Here is a 12903-nt window from a genome sequence, read left to right as displayed (position 1 = left end):
GACAGAAACAACCTTCCGGATATAAAAGGGGTCAGAGGGTCTAGTAAGAAGGAGGAACTGAGGGAAATCCTCATTAGTCGGGAAATTGTGTTGGGGAAATTGATGGGATTGAAGGCTGATAAATCCCCAGGGCCTGATGGACTGCATCCCAGAGTACTTAAGGAGGTGGCCTTGGAAATAGCGAATGCATTGACAGTCATTTTCCAACATTCCATAGACTCTGGATCAGTTCCTATGGAGTGGAGGGTAGCCAATGTAACCCCACTTTTTTAAAAAAAGGAGGGAGAGAGAAAACAGGGAATTATAGACCGGTGAGCCTGACATCAGTAGTGGGTAAAATGATGGAATCAATTATTAAGGATGTCATAGCAGCGCATTTGGAAACAGGTGACATGATAGGTCCAAGTCAGCATGGATTTGTGAAAGGGAAATCATGCTTGACAAATCTTCTGGAATTTTTTGAGGATGTTTCCAGTAGAGTGGACAAGGGAGAACCAGTTGATGTGGTGTATTTGGACTTTCAGAAGGCTTTCGACAAGGTCCACACAAGAGATTAATGTGCAAAGTTAAAGCACATGGGATTGGGGGTAGTGTGCTGACGTGGATTGAGAACTGGTTGTCAGACAGGAAGCAAAGAGTAGGAGTAAATGGGTACTTTTCAGAATGGCAGGCAGTGACTAGTGGGGTACCGCAAGGTTCTGTGCTGGGGCCCCAGCTGTTTACACTGTACATTAATGATTTAGACGAGGGGATTAAATGTAGTCTCTCCAAATTTGCGGATGACACTAAGTTGGGTGGCAGTGAGCGCTGCAAGGAGGATGCTATGAGGCTGCAGAGTGACTTGGATAGGTTAGGTGAGTGGGCAAATGCATGGCAGATGAAGTATAATGTGGATAAATGTGAGGTTATCCACTTTGGTGGTAAAAACAGAGAGACAGACTATTATCTGAATGGTGACAGATTAGGAAAAGGGTAGGTGCAACGAGACCTGGGTGTCATGGTACATTAGTCATTGAAGGTTGGCATGCAGGTACAGCAGGCGGTTAAGAAAGCAAATGGCATGTTGGCCTTCATAGCGAGGGGATTTGAGTACAGGGGCAGGGAGGTGTTACTACAGTTGTACAGGGCCTTGGTGAGGCCACACTTGGAGTATTGTGTACAGTTTTGGTCTCCCAACTTGAGGAAGGACATTCTTGCTATTGAGGGAGTGCAGCGAAGGTTCACCAGACTGATTCCCAGGATGGCGGGACTGACCTATCAAGAAAGACTGGATCAACTGGGCTTGTATTCACTGGAGTTCAGAAGAATGAGAGGGGATCTCATAGAAACGTTTAAAATTCTGACGGGTTTAGACAGGTTAGATGCAGGAAGAATGTTCCCAATGTTGGGGAAGTCCAGAACCAGGGGTCACAGTCTAAGGATAAGGGGTAATCCATTTAGGACTGAGATGAGGAGAAACTTCTTCACCCAAAGAGTGGTGAACCTGTGGAATTCTCTACCACAGAAAGTTGTTGAGGCCAATTCACTAACTATATTCAAAAAGGAGTTAGATGTAGTCCTTACTACTCGGGGGATCAAGGGGTATGGCGAGAAAGCAGGAATGGGATACTGAAGTTGCATGTTCAACCATGAACTCATTGAATGGCGGTGCAGGCTCGAAGGGCCGAATGGCCTACTCCTGCACCTATTTTCTATGTTTCTATCCTGGAGAACTGGATTCATACCTGGCACAAAAGAAGGTGGTTGTTGGAGGTCAATCATCTCACCAGGAGTTCCTCAGGGTAGTGTCATGGCCGAGCCATCTTCAGCTGCTTCATCACTAACCTCCTCTCCATAAAGTCAGAAATGGGGCTGTTTTTGATGATTGCAGTATTCAGCTATATTCACAATTCCTTAGATAATTAAGTAGTCTGCATGTAACAGAACCTGGACAGCATCCAGACTTGGACTGATGAGTGGCAAGTAACATTCGTGCCACACAAGTGCCTTGCAATGATCATCTCCAATAAAAGAGAACTTAACCACCTGCCCTTGACATTCAGTTGCATTACTATCGCTGTGTTCCCCACCAGCAACATCTTGGAGATCACCATTGACCAGAAACTTAACTGAACCAGCTGTATAATTGCCACTGCGACTAGAGTAGGTCAAAGGCTGTGTATACTGTGACGAGTGGCTCACCTCCCGACTCCACAAAGTCTCTCCATTACCTACAAAGCCCAAGTCAGGAGTGTGTTGGAATACTCTCCAGTTGCCTGGATGAGTGCAGCTGCAACAGTGGTCAAGAAGCTCGACACTGTCCAGGGCAAAGTAATTTGCTTAATCGGCACCTCTTCCACTAGCCTGAACATCCACCCCCTCTATCACCAGCGTTCCATGACTGGAGTATGAGCTAGCTACAGAATGCACTGCAGCAACTTGCTAAGGCTTCTTTGGCAGCATTTCCCAAACCCGTGAGGTCCACCACTTGGAAGGAGAAAGGCAGCAAGTGCAGAGGAGCACCATTACCTCCACATTTCCCTCCAAATCGCATACCATTCTGACTTAGACATATGTATATCATTCTTCGTTCACCACCTCTGGATCAAAATCCTCAAACTCCCTACATAACAGCACTGTGGGAGCACCTTTACCAGATGGACTGCAACGGTTCAAGAAGTCGGCTCACCACCACCTTCTCAAGGCAGCTCGGGATGAACAGTAAATGCTGGCCTTGCCGATGATGCCCACATCCCATAAATGAATTTATTTTTTAAAATCCTGTTGACTTTTAAATTTGCAGTTTTTTTTCTTTTTCAGTATGGTTTCGTAGGACCTTGCTTCTAGTTAATTTTGTTTGGTTTTAATGGCCTATCTTGCTGATTGTATAGTGACTGCTACTTATAACACATCTCTTCTGATCTGATAACCTATTCTATTCAAACTAAGGTGCATATAGCAGCCTAGTAGTAATGAAATTCATGTTCAGCTGGTTAGCATTGGCACCAACTTTGCCAGAACGAGTGAAAGGGACACCGAGGAATGAAGGCTAGCTACTCAGATGTACTTTGAGGAACTGACAATAAATGTAGGTTACTGGTCTTGGCTGTAAAGTAACTACCCTTGATGACTACCTGCAACAGGTTATACATTCCTATGTTGTCATTATATCATAACACAATATTATCCTTCCCTCCCTATGCACGCTTTTATTTCTTCTGTCAATATTTTTTCATTCATTTCATGGATATATTCTTGATCAATTGAAATCACTGTGTTTGCCTTTATTAAAGAACTTTGGTTTAAAAAAAATTAAATTTTAATGAAGGAGCTTGGATAAAACGGGTGTTTTGCCGTCATAGTATCTCTTTGCAAATATCGTGAGGTGATTTAGAAGTTGCTTCTGTTCCTCAGCAGAGCTTTAATCTTATTCATATGCACTATATGCAATAATTGGAAGATAATAGAAATTATATTTGAATTTCCTCACAATGCAATCTGAAGGATTAAACTAACAGCAAAAACCAAGCTTTAAAAAACCTAGATCGGTTGGAAGATATGCTTTAAAATATCAGTTATTTGGAGTCATAAAATCTTTCATTGATACATTGATTATATTTGTTGTCTCTTTAGCACTACAAGCTCAACTGCTAGTAGCTGTGATACAGAATTTACAAAAGAAGATGAGCAGAGATTAAAGGATTATGTCCAGCAGCTCAAGAATGACCGAGCAGCAGTCAAGCTAACTATGTTAGAGCTAGAAAGTATTCACATTGATCCACTTAGTTATGATGTTAAACCTCGAGGAGATAGTCAACGACTTGATCTGGAGAATGCAGTTCTAATGCAGGAACTCATGGCTATGAAGGTGAGCAGTGCATTTTAACAGATTATTTTACAAAATATAATGAAATATTAACTGCATTTAAAAGCTCTTGCCTAAAGGTAACTCAGCAGTTCATGATATTAGATTATGAAGCAAAAATAGGAAATGCTAGAAGTACACAACAGATCAGCCAGCATCTTTAAAGAAAAGGGGTGGATAATGTTTTGAGTATAATCTTGTATCAGAACAGCCTATTGCAGTACCTGTATCTTAAATATTGCAATCCATATTTGTTTTATAATACTTTGGCAAAATTAGTTTTAAAAACAAGAGAAAACATTTGTTGATTTTAGTGAGTGAAGGAACAGGGCTTCATTTTTGCTGTGTGATACCAATGAACAATAGTGTGTTAGTGTAACTTCATCACTGATCGGAAAATGATACCCAGATTAAATAGTAATTTAAAAAAAAATGAAACTGCTGGGAGTACACAAAGTCCAGCAGAATCTTTGAAGATAAAAGACAGGTTAAATGTTTTTGGTGTAGATGTTTTATCAGGACTAGAAGTTGGGTGTTGAGCAACCTTTACAGAACTGAACAAAATGAAGGCAGGAAAAACAGGTAAAAATCAAGTCGAGAAAGCTGACCTCAATCACAAAGAAGCAATTAAAGCCTGTGAATAGTTGATTTTTAAATTGTAATGGAATGAAAACATGCTAGTTATAAAAAAAAAAGATAATCTAATTTGGAGGCTGAAAAAGCATCACTAAAACAAAAAGGATTAAAACAACTGCAAGACATGAATTTTATAGAGTGCCTTATCGCATTTCTCAGAAATGTTTCAAAGTGTTTCAGATACAATAAATTATTTTGAAGAACAGTGACTTATGAATGTGAACCTACCATCCATTTTGTACACAGCAAGATCCATGAATAACAATCCAGTGATGACAAGTTAATCTGTTTTTCATGGTGCTGGTTGAGAGGTTGAAATAGGAATGTTGGCAGGGCACTTGAAGAACTTGCTGTTCTTTAAATTCTACTTGAACCACAGTGTAATGTTTCAATGAATGAAGGTAATCAAGTCGAAAGTGGCAAACCACAGGGAGGTCAGGATCATATTTTTGGATAGATTAGAGATGTCGGCCAAAGTTATAGAATCACAGAACAATATAGCACAGAAGGAGGCCATTCAGCCCATCGAGTCTGCGCCGGCTCTTTCAAAGAGCAATCCAGTTACATATGTATCCCTGCAATTTTTTCTCCTTCAGGTATTAATAGAATTCCATTTTGAAGACTACTATTGAATCTGTATCCAACACCCTATCAGGCAGTGCACTCTAAATCCTAACCACTTGTTACGTTAAAAAGTTTTTCCTCACGTCGCCTCTGGTTCTTTTGCAATCACTTTAAATCTATGCCATCTCGTTATCGATCCTTCAGCCATTGGAAATAGTTTACTAAACCGTTCATGACTTTAAACACCTCTATCAAATCTCTTGGCCTTCTCTGTTTAACAACAACAACAACAACTTATGTTTATATAGAGCCTTTAACGTAATGAAACGTCCCAAGGCGTTTCACAGGAGTATTATGCGATAAAAATTTGACACCAAGCAGCATAAGTAGAAATTAGCGCAGGTGACCAAAAGTGGTCAACGAGGTATGTTTTAAGGAGCATCTTGAAGGAGGAAAGAGAGATAGAGAAGCGGAGAGTTTTAGGCAGGGAGTTCCAGAGCTTGGGGCCTAGGCAACCGAAGACACGACCACCAATGGTTGAACGATTTATAATCAGGGACACTCAAGAGGGCATAATTAGAGGAGCACAGACATCTTGGGAGAACAACCCCAGTATCTCCAGTCTATCGATGTAACTGTAAACCCTCATCCCTGGAACCATAAATTTATTCTGTACCCTCTCCAAAGCCTTCACGACCTTCCGAAAGTGTGGTGCCCAGAATTGGACAAAATACTCCAGATGGGGCCGAACTAGTGTTTTTATATTAATTTATCATTACTTCCTGGTTTTTGTATTCTATGGCTGTATTTATAAAGCCCAGGATCCCATATGCCTTATTAACTGCTTTGTTAACCTGACCTGCCACCTTCAAAGATTTGTGCAAAAAACCCCCGGGTGTTTGTTCTTGCACCCCTTTTAAAATTGTACCATTTAGCATGTGTTGGGGCTGAATTTTAGGCTTTTCTGTTTTCAGGGCGAAAACTGAGCCGGGGCAGGAAAGTTACCGACCGGGAATAGTTTGCGCTTTTGTAAGGAAGTTTTGGCATCTGGGCCCTGCGTCAGGGGATGTGATGCGAAGGGAGGTGTTGTACACTTTTCGTGGCACAAGGATGGGAAACTCGCGAATTAGTGCTGGGTCATGTGCGCTCCGAGAGAGGCTTGGGGGGTGGGGGGGTCGGGGGGAACCTTAAAATAAAAACCCACAAAAACATTCTCAAAGCATTGCCTAGGCTACCACAACACAAATCGCCAAAATAACAAACGCTCACACTTACCTTTGAAGTACTTCACCTTTCTCTGTGCTGCTGGCTATGCTGGACCGCACTGATTTCCCAGGTGTACGGATCGGGGAAAGGTCCAAACTACTGCCAGTGTCGCATCCGGAGGCATTGCACACCCGGCGTAGCTCTTCCCGGCGGTGCTGCTCAGCGCTGCCGCAAAACCGGAATGGAGGATCGCGACGGGACGCAGGAGACCTGAATGCCGCCTTTCATGCCGCTCCGGGCGAAACCTGGAGTGCAAAGGACCAGAAAATCCAGCCCATTGTCTCTGCTCACTGTTGCTACCAAAATGTATCACTACACTTTTCTGAGTTGAATTTCATCTGCCATGTGTCCACCCATTCCATCAGCCCGCCTATGTTCTCTTGAAGTCTATTACTATCTTCCCCACTTTTTACTTAACTTCCAAGTTTCATGTCATCTGCAAGTTTCAAAATTGTGTCCTGTACTCCCAAGTCCAAGTCATTAACGTATATCAAAAACAGCAGTGGTTGAAGCACTGAACCTTGGGGGACTGCACTCTATACCTCCCTCCAGTCCAGCCATTCACCACAACGCTCTGTTTTCTATCACTTATCCAATTTTGCATCCATGCTGCTACTGCCCCTTTTATCTCATGGGCTTCAATTCTGCTAACACGCCTAACGTGTGGTACTTTTTCCAATGCCTTTTGAAAGTCCATATTCATAACATCAACTGCACTGCCACATCTCGAGTACTGTGTACAGTTTTGGTCTCCTTATTTAAGGAGGGATATACTTGCATTGGAGGCAGTTCAGAGAAGGTTCACTAAGTTGATTCCTGAGATGAAGGAGTTGACTTATGAAGAAAGGTTGAGCGGGTTGGGCCTTTTCTCATTGGTGTTTAGAAGAATGAGAGGTGATCTTATTGAAACATGTAGATACTGAGGGGGCTCGACAAGGTAGATGCAGAGAGGATGTCTCCACTCGTGGGGGAATCTGGAACTAGGAGGCATAATTTAAGAATAAGGGGTCGCCCATTTAGAACTGAGATGAGGAGGAATTTCTTAGAGGGTTGTCAATCTGTGGAATTCTCTGCCCCAGAGATCTTTGGAGGTTGGGTCATTGAATATATTTAAGGTGGAGATAGAGAGATTTTTGAATGATAAGGGAATAAAGGGTTATAGAGAGCGGGCAAGGAAGTGGAGCTCAGTCCATGATCAGATCAGCCATGATCTTATTAAATGGCGGAGCAGGCTTGAGGGACCAAATGGCCTACTCCTGCTCCTATTTCTTATGTCCTTATGTTCTTCCCTTGTCCGCCCTCTCTGTTACCTCATCAAAAACTCAAACAAGTTGGTCAAACACGATTTGCCCTGAAGAAATCTGTATTGGCTCTCCTTTTAGTCCATGCTTATTTAAGTGGCTGTTAATTTTCTCCTGTATTATTGTTTCTAATAGCTTCCACATCACATGTAATTGCCAGGTTTATTCTGTTAAGGATGGAAGAACTCTACAAGACTGAGCTAAAACTGATGTGACCTTAGTCTCTTTAATACAACTCCAGAGTGCCTAAGCAGCATGGCAGAGAACCTTTTATACTCCCTTGCACGAGGTGTGCAGGTGACCCAACAGTTGCGCCTTCTGGTGGCAAGTCTTACACAGTTACAATGTTTACATACATAACATCACTACCACCCCCCCCCTCCCCCACAAAGTCTTTGATACAAATTATTTACAAGTTGAGATGATCCGGGGTCCTACACTCCCTGGTTGATCGTTCTGAGTTCAAACTCTGGCATGGGTGAGTCGGACCATTGTTGCACTGGGGCGTGGCTGGTCTGACAGGACCGTTGGGAATGGTGGGTTCATCCTCTTGATTGACAGCGAGGTTGATTGCTGGTTGGGTGTGTGTTGGTGGATCAATGATGGTGATGTCCTCTTCAGGTTGTTCCTGGTTGACGGTGAACCGCAGTTTGGTCTGATCCACATGCTTTCTGCACGTTTGTCCATTCAATAGACTATCAACACTCTATTCCCCTCCTTGGTCAAGACAGTACCAGCGACCCATTTAGGACCATGACCGTAATTCAGGACAAACACAGGGTCGTTAACATCAATGTCACGAGATACAGCCGCACGATTGTGGTACATGTTTTGCCGGTGGCGCCGGGTTTCCACATGATCATTTAGATCCGGGTGGACTAGGGAGAGCCTGGTTTTGAGTGTGTTCTTCATTAACAATTCTGCAGAGGGAACCCCAGTGAGCGAGTGAGGTCGCGTCCGATAGCTGAGTAGAACTCGAAATAAGCAGGTCTGCAAGGAACCTTCCATCACGCTTTTCAAGCTCTGCTTGATAGTTTGGACAGCCCGTTCCACTTGACCGTTTGATGCGGGCTTAAACGGGGCAGACCTGACATGCTTGATGCCATTGCGGGTCATAAACTTGTTGAATTCCGAGCTGGTGAAACACGGTCCATTGTCACTGACAAGGACGTCGGGCAAGCCATGGGTAGCGAACATAGCCCGGAGGCTTTCAATGGTGGATGTGCTGGATGACATGATTACACATTCAATCCATTTAGAATAAGCCTCCACTACAACTAAAAACATCTTTCCGAGAAAGTGGCCAGCAAAATCTATGTGGATCCTGGACCACGGTTTGGAGGGCCATGACCACAGACTCAATGGAGCCCCTTGCTGCATTGCTCAAATGTGAGCACATGTTGCACTGGTGTACACATGACTCTAAGTCTGACTCAATGCCGGGCCACCAAACATGCGACCTGGCTATAGCCTTCATCATGAGTATGCCTGGGTGGGTATTGCGTAGGTCGCGTATAAACGTTTCCCTGCCTTTTTTTTGGCAAAACCATACGATTACCCCATAAGAGACAATCCGACTGGATGGACATTTCATCTTTGCGTCGGTGAAATGGCTTAATTTCATCTTGCATTTCCCCGGGAACGGCTGACCAGTTCACATTGAGGATGCAACTTTTTACAAGTGATAGCACAGGATCCTGGCTGGTCCAGGTCCTGATCTGGCGAGCAGTGACGGGTGACCCCCTCGCTCTCAAAAACTTCCATGACCAGAAGCAAGTCTGCGGGATGCGCCATTTCCACCCTGGTAGTGGGCATTGGTAGCCGACTGAGGGCATCAGCACAGTTCACCGTGCCTGGTCTGTGGCGGATAACATAGTCATCGGCGGACAATGTTACTGCCCATCTTTGGATGTGGGACGAAGCATTGGTGTTTATAACTTTACTTTCTAAAAATAGCGAAATGAGCGGCTTGTGGTCGGTTTCAAGCTCAAACGGAAGTCCAAATAGATATTGGTGCATTTTCTTAACCCCATCTACACATGATAATGCCTCTTTCTCAACCATACTGTAGGCTCTTTCAGCCTTAGACAGACTTCTAGACGCGTATGCAACCGGTTGAAGTCTATTGACTCTGGATCAGTTCCTATGGACTGGACGGTAGCTAATGTAACACCACTTTTTAAAAAGGGAGAGAGAGAGAAAGCGGGTAATTATAGAACGGTTAGCCTGACATCAGTAGTGGGGAAAATGTTGGAATCAATTATTAAGGATGAAATAGAGCATTTGGAAACCAGTGACCGGATCGATCCAAGTCAGCATGGATTTATGAAGGGGCAGTCATGCTTGACAAATCTTCTGGAATTTTTTGAGGATGTAACTAGTAGAGTGGACATGGGAGAACCAGTGAATGTGGTGTATTTGGACTTTCAACAGGCTTTTGACAAGGTCCCACACAAGAGATTGATGTGCAAAATCAAAGCACATGGTATTGGGGGTAATATACTGACGTGGAGAGAGAACTGGTTGGCAGACAGGAAGCAGAGAGTCGGGATAAACGGGTCCTTTTCAGAATGGCAGGCAGTGACTAGTGGAGTGCCGCAGGGCTCAATGATTTAGATGAAGGAATTGAGTGTAATATCTCCAAGTTTGTAGATGACACTAAACTGGGTGGGGTTGTGAGCTGTGAGCGGGACGCTAGGAGGTTGCAGGGCGACTTGGGCAGGTTAGGTGAGTGGGCAAATGCATGGCAGATGCAGTATAATGTGGATAAATGTGAGGTTATTCACTTTGGGGGCTAAAACGCGAAGACAGAATATTATTTGAATGGCGGCAGATTAGGAAAAGGGGAGGTGCAGCGAGACCTGGGTGTCATGGTTCATCAGTCATTGAAAGTTGGCATACAGGTACAGCAGACGGTGAAGAAGGCAAATGGTATGTTGGCCTTCATAGCTAGGGGATTTGAGTTTAGGAGCAGGGAGGTCTTGCTGCAGTTGTACAGGGCCTTGGTGAGGCCTCACCTGGAATATTGTGTTCAGTTTTGGTCTCCTAATCTGAAGAAGGACGTTCTTGCCATTGAGGGAGTGCAGCGAAGGTTCACCAGACTGATTCCAGGGATGGCAGGACTGACATATGAGGAGAGACTAGATCAACTGGGCCTTTATACATTGGAGTTTAGAAGGATGAGAGGGGATCTCATAGAAACGTAAAAGATTCTGATGGGACGGGACAGGTTAGATGTGGGTAAAATGTTCCCGATGTTGGGGAAGTCCAGAACCAGGTGACAGTCTTGGGATAAGGGGTAGGCCATTTAGGACTGAGATGAGGGGAAACTTCTTCACTCAGAGTTGTTAACCTGTGGAATTCCCTGCCGCAGAGAGTTGTTGATGCCAGTTCATTGGATATATTCAAGAGGGAGTTAGATATGGCCCTTACGGCTAAGGGGATCAAGGGATATGGAGAGAAAGCAGGAAAGGGGTACTGAGGGATTGATCAGCCACGATCTTATTGAATGACGGTGCAGGCTCGAAGGGCTGAATGGCCTACTCCTGCACCTATTTTCTATGTTTCTATGCCCGATACATTGGTTTGCTGTAACACACAGCCTATCCCGTACGAAGATGCATCACAAGCTAGCACTAATCGTTTATACGGGTCACACATTACAAGTAACTTATAAGAACAAAGGAGGTTTCTGATCTTCTCAAAAACTGTCTCTCAAGATTTACCCAAAATCCAATCGTCACCCTTACGTAGCAACATGTGCAACGGTTCCAGCAAAGTGCTTATCCCGGGTAGAAAGTTACCAAAATAGTTGAGTCGTCCCAGGAACGAACGCAGCTCCGTCACATTCTGTGGTATCGGTGCATTCTTGATGGCCTCTGTCAGTTCCGCCCTTTGGTGGCAAGTCTTACACAGTTACAATGTTTACATACATAACATATTCTTCTCCTTTTTTGAACAAGGGTGTAATATTTGCAATCATCCAGTCCTCTGGCACCACCCCTGTATCCAAGGAGGATTGGAAGATTGTGGCCAGCATCTCTGCAATTTTTACTTCCCTCAACAACCTAGAATGCATCCCATCCGGATTGGGTGACGTATCCACTTTAAGTACTGCCAACCTTTCACGTACCTCCTCCTTATCTATTTTTATCTCATCCAGTATCCTAGCAACCGCAACAACAACAACTTGTATTTATATAGTACCTTTAACGTAGTGAAACGTCCCAAGGCGCTTCATAGGAGTATTATGAGATTAAAAATTTGACACCGAGCCGCATTAGGGCAGGAAGCTTGGTCAAAGAGGTAAGTTTTAAGGAATGGATTGAAGGAGGGTAGCGAGGCGGAGAGGTTTAGGCAGGGAATTCCAGAGCTTACGGCCTAGGCAACAGAAGACACGGCTACCAATGATTGAGCGATTATAATCGGGGGTGCTCAAAGGGCAGAATTAGAGGAGCGCGGACATCTCGGGGGAAGTGGGCAGGGTTTGTGTGGCTGGAGGAGATTACAGAGATAGGGAAGGGTGAGGCCACGGAGGGATTTGAAGACCGGGATGAGAATTTTGAAATTGAGGTATTGCTTAACCAGGAGCCAATGTAGGTCAGCGACCATAGCGGGTGAGGGGTGAGCGAGTTAGGACACGGGCAGCCGAGTTTTGGATCATCTCTTGTTTACGTAGGGTAGAATGGGGGAAGCCAGCCAGGAGTGCGTTGGAATAGTCAAGAAACATAGAAAATAGATGCAGGGGTAGGCCATTTGGCCCAATGAGCCTGCACCGCCATTCAATAAGATCATGACTGATCATTCAACCTCAGTACCCCTTTCCTGCTTTCTTTCCATACCCCTTGATCCCTTTGGCCGTAAGGGCCATATCTAACTCCCTTTTGAATATATCTAACAAACTGGCCTCAAGAACTCTCTGCGGGATAGAATTCCACAGGTTAACCACTCTCTGAGTGAAGAAGTTTCTCCTCTTCTCGGTCCTAAATGGCTTACCTCTTATTCTTAGACTGTGACCCCTGGTTCTGGAACTCCCCAGCAACGGGAAAATTCTTCCTGCCTCTAACCTGTCCAATCCTATCAGAATTTTATGTTTCTATGAGATCCCCTCTTATTCTTCTAAACTCCAGTGGATACAAGCCTAGTTGATCCAGTCTTTCCTCATATGTCAGTCCTGCCATCCCGGGAATCAATTTGGTGAACCTTCGCTGTACTCCCTCAATAGCAAGAACGTCCTTCCTCAGATTAGGAGACCAAAACTGAACACACTATTCCAGGTGTGGCTTCACCAAG

At 44.3% G+C, this 12903-nt stretch overlaps 1 protein-coding gene across 4 annotated transcripts in view; it reads left to right on the top strand.

Moving 5' to 3' along the window:
- Window positions 1-12903, top strand: part of mcc (MCC regulator of WNT signaling pathway) — a 448431-nt gene that overhangs the window by 383402 nt on the left and 52126 nt on the right. For all 4 annotated transcript variants that reach the window (XM_070883758.1, XM_070883750.1, XM_070883778.1 and 1 more), the window contains one exon: window positions 3613-3847. In XM_070883758.1, coding sequence (XP_070739859.1) covers window positions 3613-3847 — 235 coding nt within the window. The remainder of the gene's footprint in view (window positions 1-3612; window positions 3848-12903) is intronic.

The sequence above is a fragment of the Pristiophorus japonicus genome, chromosome 1 (genome assembly GCF_044704955.1).
Source record: "Pristiophorus japonicus isolate sPriJap1 chromosome 1, sPriJap1.hap1, whole genome shotgun sequence".
Lineage (NCBI taxonomy): Eukaryota > Metazoa > Chordata > Chondrichthyes > Pristiophoridae > Pristiophorus > Pristiophorus japonicus.
Note: the sequence above shows the minus strand (reverse complement) of the source record. Positions and strands in the feature narration are given on the sequence as shown.